This window comes from Hylobates moloch, unplaced genomic scaffold, assembly GCF_009828535.3.
Source record: "Hylobates moloch isolate HMO894 unplaced genomic scaffold, HMol_V3 SCAFFOLD_4, whole genome shotgun sequence".
Classification (NCBI taxonomy): Eukaryota; Metazoa; Chordata; class Mammalia; order Primates; family Hylobatidae; genus Hylobates; species Hylobates moloch.
Window position 1 is genome coordinate 50,633,610 of NW_026652279.1, and position 25,188 is coordinate 50,658,797.

General features: G+C 34.4%; 1 protein-coding gene across 9 annotated transcripts in view; it reads right to left on the reverse strand.

Moving 5' to 3' along the window:
- NECTIN3 (nectin cell adhesion molecule 3) overlaps window positions 1-25,188 on the reverse strand; it is a 130,309-nt gene that overhangs the window by 67,881 nt on the left and 37,240 nt on the right. For all 9 annotated transcript variants that reach the window (XR_009213136.1, XR_009213135.1, XM_058437529.1 and 6 more), the window contains exons 2-5: window positions 20,309-20,650; window positions 13,779-14,075; window positions 10,522-10,639; window positions 6,621-6,772 (exon numbers count right to left, since the gene is read on the reverse strand). Coding sequence is in view for 7 of the 9 variants with exons in the window: in XM_058437529.1 (XP_058293512.1) it covers window positions 6,621-6,772; window positions 10,522-10,639; window positions 13,779-14,075; window positions 20,309-20,650 (909 nt within the window). In the remaining 2 variants the exon portion in view is untranslated. The remainder of the gene's footprint in view (window positions 1-6,620; window positions 6,773-10,521; window positions 10,640-13,778; window positions 14,076-20,308; window positions 20,651-25,188) is intronic.

The following is a 25,188-nucleotide window of genomic DNA, read 5'->3' on the forward strand; positions in this document are numbered from 1 at the left end:
AACTTATGTTAGCCTGACAGGCTATTACCAAAGGAAACTAATAGACGAAGTAAAAATATGTTATAAAGTAATAAAAATGTCATCACCATGTCTAACACCCTACGGGCAAGTTATCTAAACATTCAGAAATTTAAGAACTTCAACTATATCTGAAAAATTTAATGTCACTACTTTAGAATGGAGTCTCAAAAAGAACAGCTAATATTTTAGAGAGAACATTCTAATAATACTTAAATATTAGATGCAAATGAACCTCTGTATTGACATTAGATAACAGAGTAAATAGCCAGTAATATTAAAAAGCAACTAAACATAAATAGCAAACATTAAAGACTGGTTAATTATCAATTAAGTAGTATTTATAGGTCATGTAATACAAAACTGTAGAGTTTGAAGAAAGGATAAGTTTAAAAATATTGTTGCCTTCACAGTGAAAGAAATAAATGACCCAAATGGTAATCTCCAATAATTAATTTTTAAATGAGTGGTACTTATAGAGCTTTAAAAAATGATTGTTAGAAAAATACTAAATCTACATGGGGTAAGTTATTCTAATATTACAAGCTAAAGAAAAATACTTACTGAACAGGTTTCATCACGGAATGCCGTATGTATAGAATGTGGTAAAAATTTAGCAAGTACAGTATAAAATTTAGTAAGTACAATGTAACTAATTTTCTATGAGTTTAAATTTATAACAGGTAACCCTGTCAAGTACTTTGAGATGAATATTAGTTATCAGAGTACATTTAAGTGAATCAAAGAAGTTTTAATTTATGAGAACATTCACTAATGGAACTAATTCAACCCCAAGAAAACAAGTGTAGAATTGAAGGATCATGTCTAGTATAAAAGTAGTAAAGTCTCACATAATTCAACTTCACAGCATTAGAACATTAAAAATATAGATTAAAAATTAAATAAGACAATTCATGTATTTTCTGAGGAAGCAGAAGTACCGGGAAAGTCAACTTTAATGTATTGAATGTCATCCTTATAGTGATTCGCAAAGAAAAAATATTATAATAAACTGGCATCAGCATATTTAAAGTAAAAATCATCTAATTATTTATAATTTAAATACTTTTGAGCCAGTAGAGTTTTAAAGTTTTTCATCGTTCTTTATATGCTAGTTTTTTTCAGAACAGTGACTATATTTGAGCTCTCACCAAATAAGACAGATTTTTACCAAGTATCCTAAATAATGAAACCCTGACATTTACTACTTCTACTTGCAAATTTCTTTATATGAACACAAATGGTCATCTATTGTCCATTTCACTCAGATTTAACAAAATACGGCTTTGAGAAAAATCTAACCAAAAGGATTACATTAAAATCTTATTTTTGTTGATGGTTCTAGAAATGTTTCAACCCACCATCCCACTCCTTAATCAGTGTTAAAAATAACTGAGCCTCACTAGTAATATCATCCCATGAAAGAGAGGCCATTTAATACTTCATTATTTTGCATTTTAAGCAATGGAAATATGACAATGCATGCAAAATATTTTTTGTTTTCTAATTTACGGTGACAGTCACAATTATTATAAGGCAGGACTATTTTTAATCACCATATCATGATTTTAAATCCTTCCCAAAAGTATTCCTCATTTTTCAGTTAGATATTATTTTTCATACTCTTTGCTGACTGTGTGATAAATGAGTATATAATGGATATAATGACTTTTACAGTTCTTCTCACTCAAATGAAGAACTTTAAGTTTCCTTTAATGAGTTCTGCCAAACCGTAAAACAGTCATGTAATGCCCCGTAAAAGGCATATTTTAGTCTTCTAAGGTATATTTTTAGTGTCATAAAAATTAATTGGCTTATTTTTCTTTTAGACTTCACATGGGTTGTTTAAATATATGAAATAATGCATTTTAATGTTTCAGGATTGCTAAGTAACCAAATTCTTGTTTGATACTACACTTGGATCCTAAAATCAATATGACCTGAAATTCAAGTTTTACACAGCAATAAGAGTTTTAGACATAGGGGAACTTATTCAACATATCAAAATTTGCTTTTCTAAATTTAAAGATAAGAAACAGGTATTAGTTAAGGGAAAAGTATACATCAAAAGCAAACCAGAAAAACACAATTTCCAGTAGTCAGTAAGTACTAGTCAAAGAGCTACTATACCTCTTGAGAGTATTACTATTATATAATAGAGTACAATTTAATAACTGAGGTTGAATATTGCAGTCCTAAATCAAAAACCTGTTATCCAAAATCTTACATTTATCAATGTGGGAAAATGTGTAACAAAATTAAGAACAATTTCCCTCAGAGTTGCTTATTCTGTTCTAAGCAGAACTTTTCATCTCTAGTCCTAAGATGCATTTATTTTTCATATATTAAAAATAATTTCTCGAATTTTTAAATATCTATTTTAATACTGAGGTAACATTTTTTTCTAGAGGAAAATGGGTACATGTAACAATGAAAAAGATTAACTGGTCATTTATTTTGTGAATTATGGCTTCTCACTCTTGTAAAAGCCTACTAGGTTTTACTAGTCATTCTGGAAAGGAAGCATTATACCTAGGATACCTGACATACTCCAAGCAGTTGTTAAATGAGTTAACTAATCTCAGGATAGTATGCTGTATTACAGACTCTGGATAGAAAAGTAAAGTCTAACTACTGATTACCAAAAAAAAAAAAAAAAAAAAAAAAAAAAAAAAACATTCTCGGCCGGGTGTGGTGGCTCATGCCTGTAATCCCAGCACTTTGGGAGGCCGAGGCGGGTGGATCATGAGGTCAGGAGATTGAGACCATCCTGGCTAATATGGTGAAACCACATCTCTACTAAAAATGCAAAAAATTAGCCGGGCGTGGTGGTGGCCGCCTATAGCCCCAGCTACTTGGGAGGCTGAGGCAGGAGAGTGGCATGAACCCAGGAGGCGGAGCCTGCAGTGAGCCGAGATCGCTCCACTGCACTCAAGCCTGGGTGACACAGCAAGACTCTGTCTCAAAAAAAAAAAAAAAAAAAAAAATTCTCTGCTGGGCATGGTGGCTCACACCTGTAATCCTAGCACACTGGGAGCCTGAGGCTGGTGGATTGTCTGAGCTCAGGAGTTCAAGACCAGCCTGGGCAACAAGTGAAACCCTGTCTCTTCTAAAATACAAAAAATTAGCCGAGCATGGCAGCGTGTGCCTGTAGTCTCAGCTACTTGGGAGGCTGAGGCAGGAGAACTGCTTGAATCTGGGAGGCAGAGGTTGCAGTGAGCCAAGATAGCGCCACTGTACTCCAGCCTGGGCGACAGAGCAAGGCTCTGTCTCCAAAAAAAAAAAAAAAAAAAACCTTATCTCATATAACGCCACTTCTTTGAAACTGTGATTTTGTTCATATTTACTCAAAATTTGATTTCCCTTTTTAAAGAGTTAAGTTGCATAAAAGCAGATTCTGGATTTGTAAATTGATTCCTGATTGTTTCATTCTCAAATTCATTCATTCATGCAACAAAACTGTACTGAACGCTTATCATATGCTAAACATCATTGTAGATAATGGAAATATAGCAATAATTAAAGCAGGCTTTATGTTTAGACTTATGTTCTGAGGGTAAAAACAGACAAGCATATAAAAACAATAAAATATGTAAATATTTTACATATTTACATGGCAATATATGGGGTTACATGGCAATATGTGCTAAAGAGAAAAAGAAGGGGACCAATAGTAGTAAAGGGGTGAGAAGGGAGGGTATTTTATTTCAAATATAATCATAAAGGAAGACCTCACTGAAAAAGGTGAAGGTGAAGGCCTTAAGAAGTGAGGTAAAGAACTCTGATGATACCTGGTAAAAGCATTCCAGGCATTGAAAACAGCAAATGCAAAAGCCTCTGAGGTAGCAATGTGCCTGCTATGTTTGAAGAACAGCAAGGAGTCCACTAGTGACTCAGCCAACGAGCAAAACATGTAAGAAATGAAATTAGAGAGATCATCTGGAAGGAGGGCATGTACAGAGCCTTGTAAGTCATTGTAAGGATTTAGTTTTCATTGTGGGTAAAATGGGAAGCCCATGGAAGTTTCTGAGGAGAAGAGTGACATGAGCTGACATGTCCTTTAAAAGAACTACCCTAGCTGCTCATTTGCTGACAAACTGAGGGGGGACACAGGCAAAGTAGGGAGATTAAATGGTTATTGTAATAGTGAAGTAAGAGTGGCTTATGGCTTAGACTAGTGTAGTACTAGTAGTAGAAGAGTTGAAGAACTGGTAAGATTCTATATTTAACATAATGGAAGAGCTGGCACTGATTTGTTAATGAATTAACTAGGGTGTGAGAGAAAAAGCAAAATCAAGAATAACTACCAAGGGTTGTATCCTGAACAAATGTAAGGAAAGAAGTACCAGTAACTGAAAGAAGGAAGATGAGTACAGAAATATGTTTGGTATCAAGGAGCAACAGAAAGATCAGGACCTCAGTTTTGAATACGTTAAGTTGTAAATACCTATTAGACTACTACATAGAGTTAATGATCATTAATAGGCAATTGGACACACAAGAGTACTGAACACTGGACTCAGAATGACAAAAGAGTATAAATTTAGGATATTATCAATTAAATCAGTACATACAAGAGTGTCCAAAATGAGCCTTGATATTTACTTATTTTTAATTAATTTTTTTTTTGAGACAGTTTCACTCTGTCGTCCATGGCACGATCTGGGCTCACTGCAATCTCTGCCTCCCGGATTCAAGCGATTCTCCTGCCTTAGACTCCTGAGTAGCTGGGATCACAGGCGCATACCACCATGCCGGCTAATTTTTGTATTTTTAGTAGAGACAGGTTTTCACCATAGTGGCCAGGCTGATCTCAAGCTCCTGACCTCAGGTGATCCACCTACCTTGGCCTCCCAAAGTGCTGGGATTACAGGTGTGGGCCACCATGCCCAGCCAAGCCTTGATATTTAAATGATTACATAGATATATTGAGTCTAAGGTTTACAAATAATATCCCACACCAAATTGTACAACAGAAACAAAGTAAACAGTCCTTAAGTATATTTTAACTATGCATTTCCCTGGCTTATTCTCTACTAAAGAGAGAGTAATATACTAACATGTAACCTCATTCAGATTTCCAGCCAGGCACAGTAGCTCACGCTTGTAATCCCAGCACCTTAGGAGATTGAGGTGGGCAGATCACTTGAGCTCAGAAGTTCAAGACCAACCTGGACAACAGAGAGAGACCACCCCCATCTCTACAAAAAATACAAAAATTAGCTGGGCGTGGTGGTGTGTACCTGTAGTCTCAGCTACTGAAGGCTGAGGTGGGAGGATTGCTTGAGCCTGGGAGGCAGAGGTTGCAGTGAGCTGAAATCACACCACTGCACTCACTCCAGCCTGGGTGACACAGCGAGACCATGTCTCAAAAGAAAAAAAAAATACAGATTTCCACCAAAGCACTGATACTGGCAGAAAGGGCTAGGGATGTATACAGCTCTAAGCTTCTTTCTAGAGACATGCAAAAAAAAAAAAAAAAGTTTGCACCTCTATCATGTGCCAGGCACAATGCTTACTGCTGAGTATACAGTCGTGAATAAACCAAGCACAAATTGCTGAATTGTGAAGATAAATAATAAGCAAAGAAATGAGCATACAACTAAAAACTGTGGTGAGTGCTGTAAGACAATATAAAAAGTGGTACTTTTCTTTGATCACACAAGGACTGAGAATATAACACTTCAGCAAGCACAAAATTTCGCCAAAACCTCTAATTTATCTAGTTTTAGATCTGAACAAAGATAAAACCCTTAACTGTTTATTCCATAATTACCATACAAACCTGAGTTTCTTAGGTTCTCTTCCTTTTCCCTCTTAATTTTCCACTTGTTAGGAAGATTGCTACATTCTTGTAATCAGTAAGGAGATACTCAAAATATTTTATTGAATTTTTATAAATAAGCATTCTATTGATAATTTATTACTTGCAGCCACAACCAGGAAAAGATGTATTTTTAGCTATTTTACGAATGCCAAAATTTATACTCAGCCAAATTAACAAAAATATTCAGTGAAACAAATAGAATGTCAAAAATCTAAGCTATTAGTAGTTTAAGGACAATAAAAAAACATCATAAATTTTATTTCATTAACACATTTTCAGTAGCATTCCTATTTCACCTCTCGATAACACAATACTATAGTCCCATATTAAGTGGGAAACAATGCTATTTAACAAGCCAAGTCATCAAATTTAATATTCCATTTTATTTACCAGACAACTGTGTACAAAGTGGTCATCAAAGCAAAAGAAAAAAATCACTATTTGTTCTTAGTGTAAAGATAAAAGAATCTAGAAAGTCATACTATGTATTAAAGAAATAGTACTGTTGAACTGAAAAATTAACTATATGTAAAGGCATCAAAACATAAATAAACTTATTGCACAGACACTCTGACATTTCAATAAAGGATGCCACATTACATACCTATCTCAGGATAGGATTATTTTATCATATTCCTTTCAGATTATTTGGAAAAACTTCACACTGAAGAATCTGTATCTTTACAAGTATAAATTATTGCTTAGGATCATATTGTTATTATGATTATTCAGAAATGTCTTAAATAACTCATTTTGCAAGCAGATAGTAACTTACCTGAAATGTAGATGACTTTTTGGTCACTTCTTTGACCAAGAGAATTGGTCACTTTACAGATATAAACACCAGAATAATTGAAAGTCAATGGATGGACAAAATGAAGAGTATTGTCTGAAGCCAATAAACCATCAGGCCATTGTCCATCCAACCTAGATTTTAAAATGCATAAAATTATTATAAGTATCTTCAGACTATATTTATTGACAGCTAGTTAAAATGAGACATTATATGTTTGAGATGTTATGCAAACTAAAAAAGCATCTCTTAGACAAAATTCACTATGAAAGTATAAAAAAGTTAACAAATTTTCATTTTAATAAAGATGAACGAATAAAGGCCATTAAGAACACCCATTCTTCCAAAATAGCAGTCCATGTAAGCGTGGCTCTGCCAACATAATAAAATGGGAGAAAAGCAGAGAAAAAATATAATTAAAAAAATTTTATTCAGAAAACTGGAAGTTAGAAAAATATATTTGAAGACATACATACAGTATCAAATAAACTAAAATTCTCATTGAATCAGGGATCTATTCATGACATATCTACAATTTTCTTCATGCAAAGTCATCTCACTTAAATATGTAATGTTTTAGCACCCTCTATAACATATTTATAGAGCATCATTTAATGCTAACGCAAATAGACACTGTGCTCCATCCAAAGATAATTTCTAAAACAGCAAAATGGGTCTTCTTATAAAATAATTTCATTTGTAAGGTGGGCATCTGTGACAATAAAAGCCAAGATACTATTTGGTATCAATAATAACTCTTTAAAACAGTATTTACGCTAATTTGGCTAAGAGGTCCTATACCTAGTATACATATTACTATAAACCATGTAGAGTCCGACTATGAGAACTCTAAAGCCATTCACTGTAATGGAACTAAGCATACTGCTAAAAATCACTTTTCTAACCTGAGGGTAACAACAACAAAAAAACAATAAATAAGTATTTTTAAAGCTTACAGGTTTTTTTTTTGTTTTGTTTTTGGTTTTTTTAAAGAGGATAAGGCTGGGCACAGTGGCTCACATCTGTAATCCCAGCACTTTGGGAGGCCAAGGCGGGCACACCACTTGAGGTCAGGAGTTAGAGACCAGCCTGGCCACCATGGAGAAACTCTGTCTCTACTTAAAAATACAAAAATTAGTTGGGCATGCTGGCAGGTGTCTGTAATCCCAGCTACTTGGGATGCTGAGGCAGGAGAAGCACTTGAACCCAGGAAGGGGAGGTTGCAGTGAGATGAGATGGCACCACTGCACTCTAGCCTGGATGACAGGGTGAGACTCTGTCTCAAAAAAAAAAAAAAGAAAGAAAGAAAAGAAGATTAAAAAGTCAAGTAAACCTAGGTGCTCAACTACTACAGTTTAGGCTAAGTAGATTTTCAAAAAGTTTATTCACTTATTCCTTCATTCAATTACTAGGATCCCACTATTTGCCATACTCTGCTTTGCTGGTGGTGCTGAGATACAGAAGTAAATAAAATGTAGTCTCTATTTTCAATTATGTAAGTACATAGAAGATTGACGAATGATTACACAGGGAATAAGAACAAACAATAATAAAAAGGTGGAAAGAAGCAAATCAACACTGAAGAATAGATAGACTAATTTTGTTTTGCAATCTCAAGTGTAGTGAGTGGTAAAATAACCTGTAAAATCTTTTGGAGTTGGTAGTACTTTAATTCAGCACTGAAGGATAAAGATAACATGCTTACATGGTTTAAAAAACAAAAACAAAAGCACTCAACCTTTTTCTTTAGAAGGCTTTGGAAAGAAAATTTTTGCAAGTATCGGCTTTCAAAAGGTAAACTCTTTCTACAAGGATAACAATGAAAATAAACTATATATGTCTTAACAATTACCTTTGTACTTTGGGCTCAAGGTTTTAACTCCCTTTAATTCTCTGAGAAATCGTAAAATGACTTAGAGTTAGAAATATCTAAATATCACATTAAACCTACAACAAAAGCATCTTCTATGCCCTTGTGTCTATGTTACATGACTTATATTTATTGTCTGTACCTCACAAAAACTCTATGAAGTACTGTTACTGGCAAGGAAATTTAGGATTAGAGGGGTTAAATGACTTACTCAAAAAAGACATATAGAAGTTTAGACACTGGGATCAGAATCCAGAGTTGTATGGCTTTTAGAAACACTCTGTCAAATAAAAATCTTAACTAATGACTGCTTCCCATTTAAAAAAAAATGTAAATGAAAAAGGTTTTCTCTACCTTTAAAATAGTATCCATGCTTAAAGACAACTGATTGACCAGATACAGTGCTTCCTAACTCCCATAAAATCCCACCAGAAAGAGTACAGAAATTAAAAAGTTATTAAAAACCCTAGAGGAGAAAACAGGAGGCAGAATTCAACAGACAAGATGTTTCAACAAACTTTTAGAAGACAGAAAATAGATTTAAAAAACAATATATGCCTTAGGTCAGTGTTTCTCAACCCAGGGATGCTTCAAAACACCCTACAATTCACAGGACTGCCCACTACAAAAAATAATTATCGGCCTAAAATATCAATAGTGCCAAAGTTGAAAAGTTGTACTTTAGGGTGAAGGGTTGCTTATGAAAAAACACATGGATGAGAAAGCAGCAAATTTGGTCCAAAGAATCCAAAAAAAAATTTGGAGTTCAACTCACTGTACCTCAGAAAACTAGAAGGAGGCCAAGAGCAAGTTAAAAGATACACAACAAAACAACAGATTCCTCCTGTCTCTGTACAAATACCAGACATTTATCTCTCGGGCAAAAAAAATGCAGGTTAATTCTAGAAATAAACTGAATGGCCATGAAATAAAGACTTCCACTCTTCTATCAGTGATATCTGAAGCCTCCCCAGGAAAATAATCACATCTCTACCTGATTACTCTAAGTGGAATCTAATGAGCAATCCCCACTGCAGAGAGAGCATCCACTAAGCATTTTATTTTAATACTTCACCGTGAAAGACTAAACAACCAACAAGATTAATAAATATCTACATAATGAAAGACCAAACCAAAAAATAAAAGAACTTGGAGGGAAAAGAGACAGTATGTAGAAAGTAGAAAAAAACTATCTGGGGAAGAAATAATTCTTTTTAAAAAAAAAATCAAGAAAATCTTCTAGGAAGAATAAGACCATCTGAAAATATAGAAGAAATGATATTTATTATACAATAAACAGAAGTTCCAAAAAGAGTGAACAGGAATAAAAAAGAGGGAAATGACCAAAAAATAAGAAAATTATTCAAGTTGATAGATACATCTGGAGATCAAAATAGGCCCTGAATACTGACAAAATATGAATAAAAACCTTGGTATAACAGTTTGAAATTTCAGAGAAAGAAAATTATGCACATGGTAACTACACAAGTAAAAAGAGGCAAATATTAGCCATTAGGAAAACAAATGGCTATAGGCAAGAGAAAACAGAAGTCTGGTATACTACTACTTAGCTCTTAGTAACATTTACCTGTCCTAGAGAAGCAAACAGTGATTACTGAGTTTAACTAAAAATAGCTAAAATTTCATTTGGACTATGAAAGGTAGGAATGTGTGAATATGGGTGTGTCTGTAAATGAAGGAGTAGACATAAAATCATAATTATTTATCTAAGAAGTCAATAGACAATGTTAAAAACTATTAAGTAGTAGCAGCTTAAGACCTCTGACTGTAACTAATCATAAGAAACTGCCAAAATTGCTAAAGCAGCCTCTAAAGATCAGAACTGAGGGGGTAGGAAGGTGGGGACAGGTGGGGCAGGATAAGACAGAAAATTTAATTAAAACTTTCTGCTATTACTATAATCATGTATTATATAGAGAAAAACAATTTAGAATGGGGATTTAAGAAGGTTTCACTTTCAGATAATTTCTCTTTCGAAGTATATAACATTACCTGCTCCACACAGATTTGAAGGGTGGTGGATTTGCATCAGCATTGCATTTGAGATTAACACCTTTTCTTCCTACAAACCAATTTCCATCATACCCTGTTACCGAAACTTCAGGAGCATCTATAAAATAAATGCATGATAGGATAGGTTATCTTTTGTTAATGATAAATGCAATATATATGATAAAATATTAAGATGATAGATAAAGCCTTAGAAGAACAGGAATCATTTTTCCTTAGTCTCAACATGTATAATCAATATGGAAGACACTACTCCATAAGTATTGGCTGACTGAAAGAATAAAATGGAGAATGAGTACCCCCCCAAACAGGCAATTATATTACATACAGTTTAAGTAATTAGAAATGCTGAATGTTAAGGAATATTCATAAACCTATAATCACCAAAAGCAAAATGTAAGAATCCTATTATGTGAGATGTAGAGATACAGGAACAAAGCAAATACATTACAGTATTTCATTAAATAAGACATGGCATTTAAGTACCATGTAGTACCAAGTCACCATATAAAACAGTCTTTAAAGAGATATTTAATCTAAAAGGAAATATCTTCTAAGAGATATCAGGTCAATTACAGTGATTAGATTCCCTATGTTACAATTAATTAATATATTGGGGGCATGTAGAGATGTGACACAGGCTTTCCATGACTACGTACTTACAACTGAAGTAAATTAGCTAGGGCCTCGAATGTATTAAAACATAAACTTTCGTCCATTCCATGTACCCAAAAGTCTTTTAGCATATGAGCAACATAACTAGTTAAATGAGCAATTATACATATCTACCAGCAATATAAATATATACTTCCAAACTACTAAGTCCAATACCTATCATTCATTCAACCATCACTCTGTTTAGCTCCTAATAAGTGCCAGGCATGGCACTTAGAAATAATACACTGTTTTGGCCTGGCGCAGTGGCTCACGCCTGTAATCCCAGTACTTTGGGAGGCCGAGGCCAGAGGATCATGAGGTCAGGAGATTGAGACCATCCTGGCTAACAAGGTGAAACCCCATCTCTACTAAAAAATATATGAAAAAAAAATAGCCAGGCGTGATGGCGGGTGCCTGTAGTCCCAGCTACTCGGGAGGCTGAGGCAGGAGAATGGCATGAACCCGGGAGGCGGAGCTTGCAGTGAGCCTAGTTCGCGCCACTGCACTCCAGCCTGGGCGACAGAGCGAGACTCCGTCTCAAAAAAAAGAAATAATACACTGTTTTAGGTGTTTGGTATACACACAGACTTCATATACATAAAATTTACATTCTAATAGTAACAGGGAAGATGACATTTAAAAATACTTAACTAAAACTCCTTATGAGGGCCAAGAAGAAAAAGAGTAGGATGCTAAGAGAGAATATAAAAAGAAAGGCCTAATTTAAGTTGGGGATGGGGCTGGAGGTGATAAAAGGCTTCCCCAAGGAAGTGCTAGTTATGTATGATGCAGAGACTCTCTAGCTTTCTGTGAGCTACATAGAAAACTAAGTTAGCAGCACATGATCTGATGAGAAGCTAGAGAGAGAGAGACCAGATCAGTCTTTACCTCTGCCAGGGAAGACTGTCCTACTGGAAAGCAAAATTTACAAAAGAGTGGTAAAAATTTGAACTTTTAATAAGGTACAATTTTCTTATAAATTAAAAAAAAAACAAAACCAAAGATTAACAAACATTTTTGTAACTTAAAAGTGGTACTAAAAAATGTTGCTGAAAGAACAGTCCAGATATCTGTGAGTTTAGGCATTAAAGTATCCCAAGAGGATATCTCTAAATATTGAGGTATAAATTTGTGCTATAAGACAATATTTAAGTTTGTTTACATGTCTTATAGGTCTCCAATTTACAAAAGGAAAAATGTCATGACTATTCTAAGAACATTTTAGGAGTCAGCCAATAAATCAAAACCATATTATAAACACTTACATTAGAAGAAATATATCTAAGATTTCATTCAAGCAAACAAAAAAAATGAAAATATCAGTCATTATTAGACACTGGAAAGGTAAACATATGGATATGCAAAATACATTAACTTCCAACTGGGATCTGAATTTTATGAGAAAAAGAAAAAAGTTAACACTCTGTAAAAGCAAGGTAGGAAAAGGAAAAAGAAAAATGTTAACAGGATTCTCCAGAGAATTCAGAAAAGATGGTATTAGCATTTAAGAATGCAATGGTAGTAACATTTTTTAAACTATAGCTTTTCAAGTTAACCCTATAAAGATTGAAAAAGATCCTGGGAATTAGCTTTAAAAACCATCACACCAAGTGTAAAGAATATGTGTAATTTAAAACTCCATGCATGTCATATCAAAAAGCAAATAAGTAGCAACAATAAAGAATAGAACTCCCTCAAAAACACCTAGATTTATAATTTGCACATGGATAGAAGTAAAAGCAGAACCTAAATACTTTTTCTAATGTTCCTAATTTTCATTATCTTTGCTATAAGCTATCTGCAGCCATCACCTTTTCTACTACTTGAAATTTTTAAATGGTATACAAATCACAAAGAATGTATTAAACACTAAGAAACTTTTCAAACTAATTAATATGCATATAGGAAAGTCAAAGAAAATAAGGACACATGCAGTGGCTCATGCCTGTAATCCCAGCACTTTGGGAGACCAAGGCTGGGGGATCACAAGGTCAGGAGATGGAGACCCTCCTGGCCAACATGGTGAAACCCCATCTGTACTAAAAATACAAAAATTAGCAGGGCGTGGTGGTGCACGCTTGTAATCCCAGCTACTTGGGAGGCTGAGGCAGGAGAATCACTTGAACCCTGGAGGCGGAAGTTGCAGTGAGCAGAGATCGTGCCACTACACTCCAGCCTGGCGGCAGAGCAAGATTCCATCTCAAAAACAACAACAAGGAAACAAGATGGGGAGCATTGGTGAAACTGAACAACAGCTCAATTAATTAGAATGTAGAAGCTGTTTGTCCTTCAGCATTGTACATTTTGAGGGACAAGTGGCCATAACTCCCTAAGTCCAGCCTACTTTTAAGATCTTAAAAGGAAATGGTTATATAATTTTAAGTTGGAGAGCAACTTTAAAGTCATCTGTTCATCTTTACAAAAGTGATTAAAAATGTTTTGGTTAAATGAAATTTCTATGAAAACACAAAATTAAAAGAAAAACAAAAATAAACAAGGAAAAGCTATTAAACATTCAAACTAAAAAAGTTTGATAAACATGCTGACAAATATTTAAAAAGCAAATGCTACCATTTACTTACACTGTATGTCTAATAGAAAAGAGTATCGGATGTCCTTTTCCAAGGCTGGATGTTTTACAACACAAGTAATTCGCCTTCCTCTAGCAAATCTGGTTGGAAATAGCTTGTACTGGCTGACAATCGTAGCCGTTTCATTTGGAAAAGAAGTTGTAGTGGATTCCATTTCACCAAGATCACCTTCCCAGTCAATATGTGCAACAGGTTTCCCAGTGGCTGCGATGCAAATGGCGGCTACTGTTTCATTTCCTCCATCAATTAAAGAATCTGGCCCTTTTATCAGGCTCACAGTGGGTTCAACTGTTTAAATATTTTTTTAATAATTAGTTACATTCAAACAAGAATATGTTTATTATCTTTCCAAGTCACATCTAAACATATTTCGCAGGCTTAAGGACAACTGCATATAAAATCTACACACACTTGTTAGGTAATGTCATCGTCAATTACATTCTTGGAAAAATAAAAGATCATAAGCTAGGACAAATGAGACCAAGAATTCATACCACCACTACAAAGATGGCTCTACCTGATAAAGATATACATTCCTTTAGAGAACGATGAATTCCTTCCAACTTAATATATACAAAAAATTTCTGTGAACGAGATCACAATTCCCTTTATGAGATTAAAGGTATTACTTCTCTGGAAGATAAGTTTTATATATATATATATATAGCTTCATTTTGCAGCAAAAAAATTTTAAAGCAAATACTTTAAAAAATAATTTATGATTATGACTTACTGTTAAAATGTTAAGAAATAAAAAAAGTTCCTCTGAACATACCCATTGGAGATGAAATGTTTTTCTTGGCCCTGTAAGTGACTCAATAATTTCATTTAAAACACTGCCTTTTGAACTTTCAACCTTTAACTACTCATATATCCAAAAGAACCAATTAGGGCTGCTGAATGTATTCAATTACTTTTATTTACAAAATATACTTTAAGCTCATCCTAACATGTACCATCACTAATAATTAAGTTTATTGGAATGTACATACCACCTATTTTCTTCCAATATAAGGAAGTTCCTCAGCAGGGTAAAGTAACAATGTTAGAACCTCTCAATCTACTCTGCCCCCAATATCTCTTAGTTATCTTTTCACATTTTCCAGCAATTGTTATGTGCTTCTGTGTAAATTCCTCAGTACTGACTTCATAAATTTTGTGTCCAGTCTTTAGTTTACTGTGTGCATTGAGTTTTTATTTCAATGATTTTTTTTTTCATTTCCAGGATTTCAAGTTGGTTCTTTCAATACCATCTGTTCTTGATGGTATTGAAAGAACTAATTTTTATTTCACATTTTACTTTGCAACCTATTTTTATTTCACATTTTACTCTCATGGATATGATTATTTTCCTTATGTAGTTCCTTTCATAAGATGCATTACTGTAAAATAACAAATGAAAAAGTACATGCAACACATGCAATGAACAATTTTATAGCAAACATCCATATAACCACCACACATCTTAACAAACATTATTACTGAAACCTCACAAGTCCCTCATATTCCTCTACAACATCTTAAAAACCTGCCTGCCTCAATGTGAAACTATTATATTGACTTTGGAGATCAATTGTTTATTTTTCATTATAGTTCTACAACCAACACATGCAAATCTAAACAACACAGTTTAGCCTGTTTCTGAACTTTTTAAGAATGGAATTGGACCACATGTATTTTTGTACTTTTTCTTTGACTCAACTTTGTGTTCTGGAGATTCATTCATATTGGAACATTTAGCTTTAGCTTATTGTTTTTCGAATTCGTTTTTTTACTCTTTTATTTTTAGATCATTTGGATTTACATACAATTGTAATATTATTAGTTTTAATTGCTTTATAGTTTATTATTGGACAATGGAGTTCCTGTTTCATCTGAACAATTTCACATGAAACATTTCCATTCATGTATCTTAGCATATTTGTGCAAAAGTATATCCCTAGAATTGCTACTAATTTTCAACTTTATCAGATAATTTCAAAAACCTTTCCACAACAGTACCAATTTACTCCCAATCTTAGAGCTCCTGCTGGTCCATATACTCACCAGCTGATATTGTCATCCAACTGATATTATCACAGACTTCTCAATGTTTGCAACCTGATAGGTATGTAATGGTATACCACTGAGATTTTATTTTTAATATCTCAGATTATGAATGAGGTTGAAGATCTTTTCATATGTTTATGAGTCATTTGGAATCTTTTCTTCTGCAAAATGCCTATTACAGCCAGGTGTCTATTTTTTTCTTACTGGTGAGTAAAAGTTCTACATAGATTTGGGAAAACAGTCATTTGTGATTATACGTGGTGCAAATACTACATTCCTTAAATTTGGTTCTGCTACTATCACTCCATTGAAACCCTAATGTCATCAAAGACCCCTAATCTAAAACTCAACACTTTCATGTCTAGTCTCTTTAACTTTATAGAATTTGATACTTCAGCACAGCTCTTCCCAATCAGTTGAAAAGAATTAAATCCTAATGTGTTAAAGTATTTGTTGCAAGTAATGAATTAATTCCTAGGCTATGGATTTAGAGTGATACTAGCTAAGTACTGTCCTGAGGAGAAACTAAAAAATAGTCAAAACATTTTCTGTAGGGCTTACTTCTTACTGTGGAAATGGCTGCTACAGTAACATTTTCTTAAAAACTTTCACATTTTTTCTTGATATATTACTCTGCCTGAGTTCTTCTCTTAACTCTCTCTGAGAGCTCTTCCTATTTTTTCTAACCCCTTCCTTTAAATAAATAATCAGTCCTGAGCTTGCAATTACTTTTGTATCTCACTTAAAAACTTTTATCTGATAAACACTACTACCCAGATGATTCTGAACTTTCCCCAATTTTAATACAAGGCTTGATGCTTCAGCTTCTAACTACCTACACCTGGTTATTTCCACCTATAGCTCTCAAACTCAATAAACCTAACACCAAAATTATTTTATCCTCCCAATCACCAACACCTGTTTTTCATTCAGAGGTGCCCATTTAACCAGCAGTAACATAATTTAATCACAACTTTCAAAAGCTATTATTACTGTTCAAACTTTCCTTACTTCTTATATCCAGTTAGAAAATTCTGCTAATTATTCCTCTGTAATAGTTCTTGTCCTCATTCATGTGGCAGAAATTACAAAATTAATTGCAAGTGTTCATGGCCTCATGGCTGAGACATTATGATTTAAGAACCTCTTCATTTCAATTGATCAAAAACACCAGACCCATCTTCCTAATCACAAGTGTCATCACATTACTCTCTAAATCAGGTCAGCCGTGAGTTAGGCATTCCTCTGTGTGATGTGATCAAAGCAGTGTTTCTCAAACTTCACGGTGTATATAAGTCACTGGGGAATTTTGCTAAAATGCAGACTATCATTCAATAAGCCTAAGAGGGATCTGAAATTCTGTATTTCTAACAAGTTCCCAAGTGATGCCAATACTGCTGGTCCACGAACTACATTTTAAACAGCAAGGGGCTGAGAATAGAAGACAGGTGAGAGGCAGCACAACTACTGAATACAAACATGAATTTCCAGTAATACAGAGCTCAAATTCCCTATCCTAGCATTTAAGTTACTTTAACGTGGTCCTACTCTATAATTCTAAACTTTAATTCTTCTACTTCATATAAATCCTTTGAACAATCAATAAATTACTTATTCAGTGTTCCACTAATGCAGGGCTCTCAACAGGGGGTGATTCCCCACTAACTCTTGCTCCCCTCTTGAGGACACTTGGCAGTGTCTGGAGACATTATGAGTTTAACAACTGAGGAATGCTATTGGCATTTACTGGCATAGTGTTTAGAGGCCACGGATGCTGTGTACAACGAATAGTACAGCTCACTATAACAAAGAATTCTGGCCCCAAATTTCAACAATACTGGGGTTAAGAGAACTTTCCCTTAATGTATAGTGGTCCCTTAGTATTCTGCGGTGGGGTGAGGGTTGGTTCCAGCATCCCTGAGTATACCCAAATCCGTGCATACTTAAGTCCTGCAGTTAGCCCTATGGAACCTGTGTACAGGAAAAGTCAGCCCTTCATATACGCAGGTTTCACATCCCACAAATACTTTATTCTCTATTTGCAGTTAGTTGAAAAAAAAATCCATGTATAAAGGGACCCACACAGCTCTAACCCATGATGTTCAAGGGTGAACTGCATATCATTTTCTGTTTTCCCTGCCTTGGTTCACATACTATCACAATCCTAGAATACCATTTTCATATTCTTTCATTTTTGCCTACCCAAAACCTACTCACACCACTGAAGACTGACTCAACTATTTCTCCTACGAAATATTTCTTGACTACCAAATTCACTAATCCATTCCTATATCCTACTCAAATAACACTGTAGGACTGCTATATACTGGAAACTCTTATTGGCTTTAGGGACAAATGCACAGTTACTCTCCATACATGGTTATAGTGGAGAAAATATTTATAATAGTGTGGTAACTGCTACAATAAAGATATGTTCAACATAACAATGACAGCCAAAAAAGCATCAGATTTGGGGAAAGGGGTCAAGAATGGCTACTAAAAGGATATGATTTGATGAATAATAGTTACATGGAAGAAAGAAAGGCCAGAAAAAAAGGCAATCCAGGCAGAAAGAGAAACACCCATAAAAGCATAGGTTAAAAGAACTACAAATAGTTTATGATGATGATAAGACTTGGGTTTTTGAAAAAAGAGAAGCAAGGAGAATAGATGAAGCGAGAGAAGTCAGTGTGGACAAAATAACGGCTAATCTTGTAACAAACAGCCTGGATTTTAAGCCAGTAAGTATTGTATTAATTTAGAGGGAACTACTAAAATTTAAAGCAAAATAAAAAGTGATTTTATCCCCATGAGCTTGCTCTTTCACATGCAAAGTACTTGTTATTCATTTATTTATTTATTTATTTTGAGACACAGTCTCATTCTGTTGCCTAGGGTGGAGTGCAGTGGTATAATCTCGGCTCACTGCAGCTTCCGCCTCCCAGTTACAGGTGATTCTCAAGTCCCAGCCACCCAAGTAGCTGGGATTACAGGCATGCACTACCATGCCTGGCTAATTTTTGTATTTTTAGTAGAGATGGGGTTCTGCCATGTTGGCCAGGCTAGTCTTGTACTCCTGACCTCAAGTGATCCACCTGCCTCAGCCTCCCAAAGTGCTGGGATTACAGCAGTGAGCCATTCAGTACTTTGTGTTACCTTTTTTACTGATGTCCTCCATGTGAGTTTTCAGATATTCATGCCTTCCTTCTAATCAGAAAATTTCTCAAAAACACCAATCTCTTAAATGTAAGTTATATTTCCCCATAGCTCTTAGGGCAGTGTCTTAAATATACTAAGCCTCGAATATCTAATTAAAAGAATATCTCTCAACATGAAAAATATATAATAAATTTGGACAAAACTGCTGTCCTATACTTCGGAGACTCTAATATTACGTCCTTAAACATTAGGAAGTTTTAACTTGTTTGGTTCTCTAGGAAGCAGACACTGTGATGTGAGAAGTATAAAAGGTTTACCAGGGAGTGACAACTGGGAGAAAAGGGAGAGGGAAGAATGAATTGAGTAAGGGGAGCTATCAGTACCCTGACAGTCTCCATTCAGGCCAATGGGCATATTCCATTAAAGAAGTCCACTTTGGGTAAAAATCTGCACACCACTATCTTGTTCAATCACTGGCCCCAAGAAGAGCTTACCCTTAGCTACCACTGCCTCACTTAGTCACTGGCCTGAGGTCACTCACAAAAAGAATAGCCCTGAAAACGGAAGTAATCTTAAAGGGCCTAACAGCTGGAAGCTGTCGGCTACCCACACTACCAGTAGCTGTTTGAGTAAGAACCTAAGCAGTAGATCTTCATGTGAGCAGCCAACAGTTACTATTGCTCCTCAATCTTCATTTCTATCATTTCAAAAGTACTTATCAGCATTTCCAAATTGGTTTACATTTCACTGCAAGTAGCTTAAAGTTAACGAGCTTTTTCAACATTTTACCATAAACTTTAACAGGTATCATAGGAAATAGTGGAATATCACTATTATGAGCAAAAGCACAATATTCAGATAGCTATGCAAATCTAAAATAGCAGGAATAAAATGTGATATGAAAAATTAAAACAGGAGGTGTCAGTGGCTCCTAGATGCAAAACTCAATTTTTTAAAAATGAAAAAACTTAAGATGATAATTAAAGGCTGAAAATTTGAGGGGAGGTAATGGAAAATAAAGATGTCACAGAAACTCAGAACTTAGTATATAATTAAAACTCATCACTATCTTTCATAAAGAAACTAGCTAAAACTATGTAGCGTTACATAGATAAGTAGGTATATATAGACAAGATTTTATTTAAAGGGAACCTAGGATCATAAATTTTAAGAAGGATCTTGAAAAATCATATTTGAATTATTTTACTTTAAACCTAAAGTTAAATCAAATTTCAACCATTTTAATTTCTTAAAAATATTTTTATTATAATCTTCACCACTATCACCAAAATACATAATTCAAGCATACCTACCTAACACAGTTACAGTTGTAGAGGACTGGGCATTTCCAAGCGGGAATGTAACAGCTTTGCAGATGTATTTTCCAGAATCAGAGAATCCTATGTTATGCAGAGTAATTGTTGCATCATTAAGTGAGTAATTTTTAAACAAGACTCTTCCCTGATATTCTCCTTGAACAGAGAATCCATATTGGGGATGGTGAACTGCAACGGTCTGTGAACTTTTGCCATGGATCTTCTCCCATGAAATCTGCGTTATGGTTTCATTTACTTCAATTAAACACTTTAATGAAACATTCTTTCCCCATACTGCTGTGACATGTGGCTCCACAATAATTGGTCCAGCTAAGGCACCTATGGAGGAAAAAAAAGTACTACAATTTTTAAAATAGAAAAAAGTGGTCAACACTCTCCTCCCTTCCTGACTCCCTGTGTCATTATCTCTAGCTACACACACACACACACACACACACACACACACACGCACTCACATGCACCACACACAAAACGTACCACTGAGTAACAAAAAGAAATGAACTAGGTGTTTTCTGGGCTTGATATGAGATCCAAATGTGACTGTCAAATAAATTAACAATACGCCAATATGTGTTGCAGTGAAAAAAGCACTAGATTACGACCGAGTTGACTTGGAAGTACGATCCTTCCTCAATCAAGCCTTCACATGAGTTCCCAGCTCTGGCTGACACTTTGCAGCCTTGTGAGAAAGACTGAGGTAGAAGATTCAGTTACGTCATGCTTGGATTCCTGGCACACAGAAACTGAGAGATAATAAATGGATATTGTTTTAAAGCCATTATGTTTTGGGGTAAATTTTTTACATGGCAATAGATAACTTATGCATGTAGGATCTCCCAAACCAAATACAATACTAAAGTATCTTCTTTTGGAGGGTCCCTATGTCAAGTATCTCTACTGTAAAGTCATTAAAGACAGATCAGTTGCCAGAAAATATTAATGAAGAAATGCTTATATAAATGTAAAATAATTTTGTTTTTCCATTTCAGGGTTAAGAAAAAAAATTTCACAAGCAAAAGTTAAAATGACATCAAACTTCTTCCATATAATACGTATTTCCTTCCTAAAAGCAATTGAGCAAAAAACTTACAATGTTTTGAGGGATATAAAACTAACATTCATGACTACTATAGTCAAGCAAGATGCTGCTCATTGACAAGTATATCAGAATATGCATAACAAGTCCTTGGAGGTCTACAACTCACATATGTTCTCTAACAAAATAAATGAACAAATATACAAACCAAGAAGTAAACGAAAATAAGCACTCAAAATTGGAAATCTTATAAACAATACCTTTAAAAGTTACATCTTATTAATATTTTTAAATGAATACAGAAATGCAGAAGGGCGTCACCAGATAATCAAGAAAAATGCATTTAAACATGTTCAAACACATCCAAATATGTTGAAAAAAACTTTATGCAATATTATTTCCCTGAATCTTTTTTAGAGGAAAAAACAAAAACAAAAAAGTAAATTAGAAGGCAAATTTTATCATCTAAGAGATGACTGAGGATATTACAAAAAGGGACTGACAATTCACACTGACTACACTTAACAGCTACGAATTTAAGTTTCAGTTTTTTAACCATTGCTTCAAAAAAGTATCAGGCCCTGAAAATTTACTATCATGTTCTATAATGCTAGAGTACCGATAATTACTAAGCTTTTAAAATTACTCCAAGATATACGAAATGTGAAAGTATTCTAACGTATTTTAGCAACCTATCACAAGCTTGGTACTTTATAAACAAATTTAAAAGTCTCATGAATATTAATAAAAAATTTCATTTATTATGAAATAATAGCTCTGTATTTAAGAAAACTACACAGCACTATTCTAAGAACAAAAGGATATTTTTAGACTACTCATCACATTAAAAGCTCACATGACTTTCTTATTTGATGTTAAAAAGGTATTTAATAAAACTTAACATTTACTATCTGATTTAAAAAGAAAATCTAACTAAGAAAAGGATTCTAAATAAAGTAGATTCTTCTCAAATCAGTGGCCATTATCAACCCTAAACAGAAAGAGGCATGGCTATTAAAAAAAGATCAAGACAAGATGGTGCACTATCATTGTTCAACTGAGACTGGAAATTCAATCCAGTGTAATAAGAAAAAGGAAAGGATAAATATTAGGAAGGAACAGAAAGAATTATTATTTGAAAAATCTATTAGCTGAAAAATCCAAGAAGATGAAATGAAGGGCTATTAGAACCAATAATATAGTTGCTTATAAACATATGCAAAATGTATATGAACTATATAATCAGTATGTTACAAAGGGTGATATCTTTACACATTTATTGCAAAAAAGGGTTTAATTTGTAAACACTAATATTTAAAACACTCATGAATAGAACTGTAAAAAACTTATAAACCCGACTTGAAAAAACAGAAGCTATGCCATATTCCTAACTAGGAAAACTTATTTACATGTCAATTCTCTCCATATTAATACACAAATGCAATGCAATTATAGTGAAAACCCTGATAAAAATTTTTTAAAAACAGGGTAGAAATAACTGCCAAAAATATTTCAAAACACTAACAGACTACTGAAGAGGGAAAATATTAAAGTAAAAATAATAAAAATTTGGTATTAGTAACATAAAATAATTGAAAGTATACAAACAGACCTATATATAATAGAATGTGGTATATAATAAAGCTACTATTTTGTTTGAGTGGGAAAATAATATATTAGTCAAGAAATGCTGAAAGAGCATGAGCAAAATACTTGGAAAAATACAGATCCCTCTTTTATACTACACACCGAAAGAAAAAAAAAAAAACCCTAGATGGACTGAAGACCTACCAGTAAAAAATTATTGCCTCTACATATGTATATAGACAAAACTTTCTGTATATTTTGTCAAAAACACTAATTACCCTAGAAAGGTAAATTTAACATTACTGAGGACCAAAGAAAGAATTTCTAGTATTTATTTTACCCCCTTCAAATGGAGGTAAAACAACAACAACAAATGGAGTAAGAGAAGTTTTACGGAGTGAATGTTTGTGTCCTCCCTAAAATTCATTCTGAAGCTCTGACCTCAATGGTAGTATCTGGTAGGCCTCTGCATGATAATTAGGTTTAAATAAAGTCATATGGGTGGGCTCCCCATGATGGGACTGGTGTCCTTAAAACAAAGAAAGGAGAGCTCACTCCCTCACTTTTTCTACGCCATGTGAGGAAACAGTGAGAAAGTGATTGTCTACAATCCAGGAAGAAGATCCTCATCAAGAACTGGATCTGCTGGCACATGGATCTTGGACTTCCCAACCTCCTCAAATGTGAGAAATAAATGTCTGCTGTTTAAGCTGCCCAGTTTACGGTATTTTGTTATAGCAGCCTGCAATGGTTTGGATGTTTTGTCCCCTATAAATTTCATGTTGAAATGTGACCTCCCATATTGGAGGTGGACCTAATGAGAGGTACTTGGGTCATGGGAGTGGAGCCCTCATTAATTGCTTGGTGCTGTCCCTGTGGTAACGAGTGAGTTTCCACTCTCTGAGTTCACAGGAGAGGAGATCTGGCTGTTTAAAAGAGGCTGGCACTTCCCCGCTTTCTTTTGCTTTATGTAACATGTTGGCTCCCCTTCATCTTCTCCCATGATTCTAAGCTTCCTGAGGCCCTCACCAGAAACAGATGACAGCACCATGTTTCCTGTGCAGCCTGAAGAATGGTGAGCCAAAATAAGCCTGATTCCTTTAAAATTACCAAGTATCAGGTATTTCTTTACAGCAACACAAATGGACTATAATACACACCCCAAGTTGACTAAGACAGGTAGTACTGGAATAACCTAATTATGTCTCCTTACAATCCAGAAAAACCACAGCCTAGTGGGCCATCATTACCAAAAGGAGTATTGGGAGATACTGTTGGGGGGTGGAGGGAACTGACCCATTGGTTCAAAACTGTATTTTAAAAATTCTACATTTAGGTTGGGAAAGCCTCTCTCTCAGCATGATAGCAGAGACAGAAAAATCACCCAATAAAAAAAGCTGAGAGACTTAACCAGAAGGACTTACCCCTAATGAACAAAGTTGATATTTACAAAAAAAAAAAAAATTTAGAAGTGGCTATATTTTAAGGTGTTTGGCTTTACTAGTAAACAGATACTAATGTAACTGTCAAGTTTCATTTTTCATCTTTTATTTTAATTTCTAGGAACTGAGTGATTTTTACTTTCTAATTTTTCTGTATTCTGAGTTTTACTGCTTGTTACAAAAGTAAGTTTTGCTGTATTTTTTGTTTGATTCAACCCTTAAACCTTTCACCAAAGCTTTGTACTACTCTTCTAGTATTAATAAATTTGGCCTTCCCTTAGATTCCATAAGCCTCTAATTACATATCTCCTTTTTTATGTTTTAATTAGCCAGAGTTCTGTTGTTGCAAATAAAAGAATCTAATACATTTCCATTCCTGGACGAAATCCAAATGTTAAAAACCACTTCTGAGTAAGATTTTCCCCCACAGAATCTTAAAACTGTGCAGAAACAGATTTTCTGTTGTGGTTCTTAAACCAAACTCCAAATTACAATGCCTCACTACTCAGAGACTACCAATCTTTAAGCCTACTACTACTTCCTCCCTCTACTTTCCCACATGAAGCTTAGTTTAACTGGAGAGCAGAAAGGTCCTGGAGAAACATAAACGTTTATTATTAAAGAGCTAAATTATTTAAAGTTTAAGTTCATCACTACTGGTAATGTACGTCTAGAATATAAAGAGGCCAAGGAATAGCAAATAATTGAATCTTCCATATCTAGCAAGACTCTAACCTTGTCATAAGGTGGTCCTGGCTACTGCATACTCTAGACATGTAGGAAAACCATAA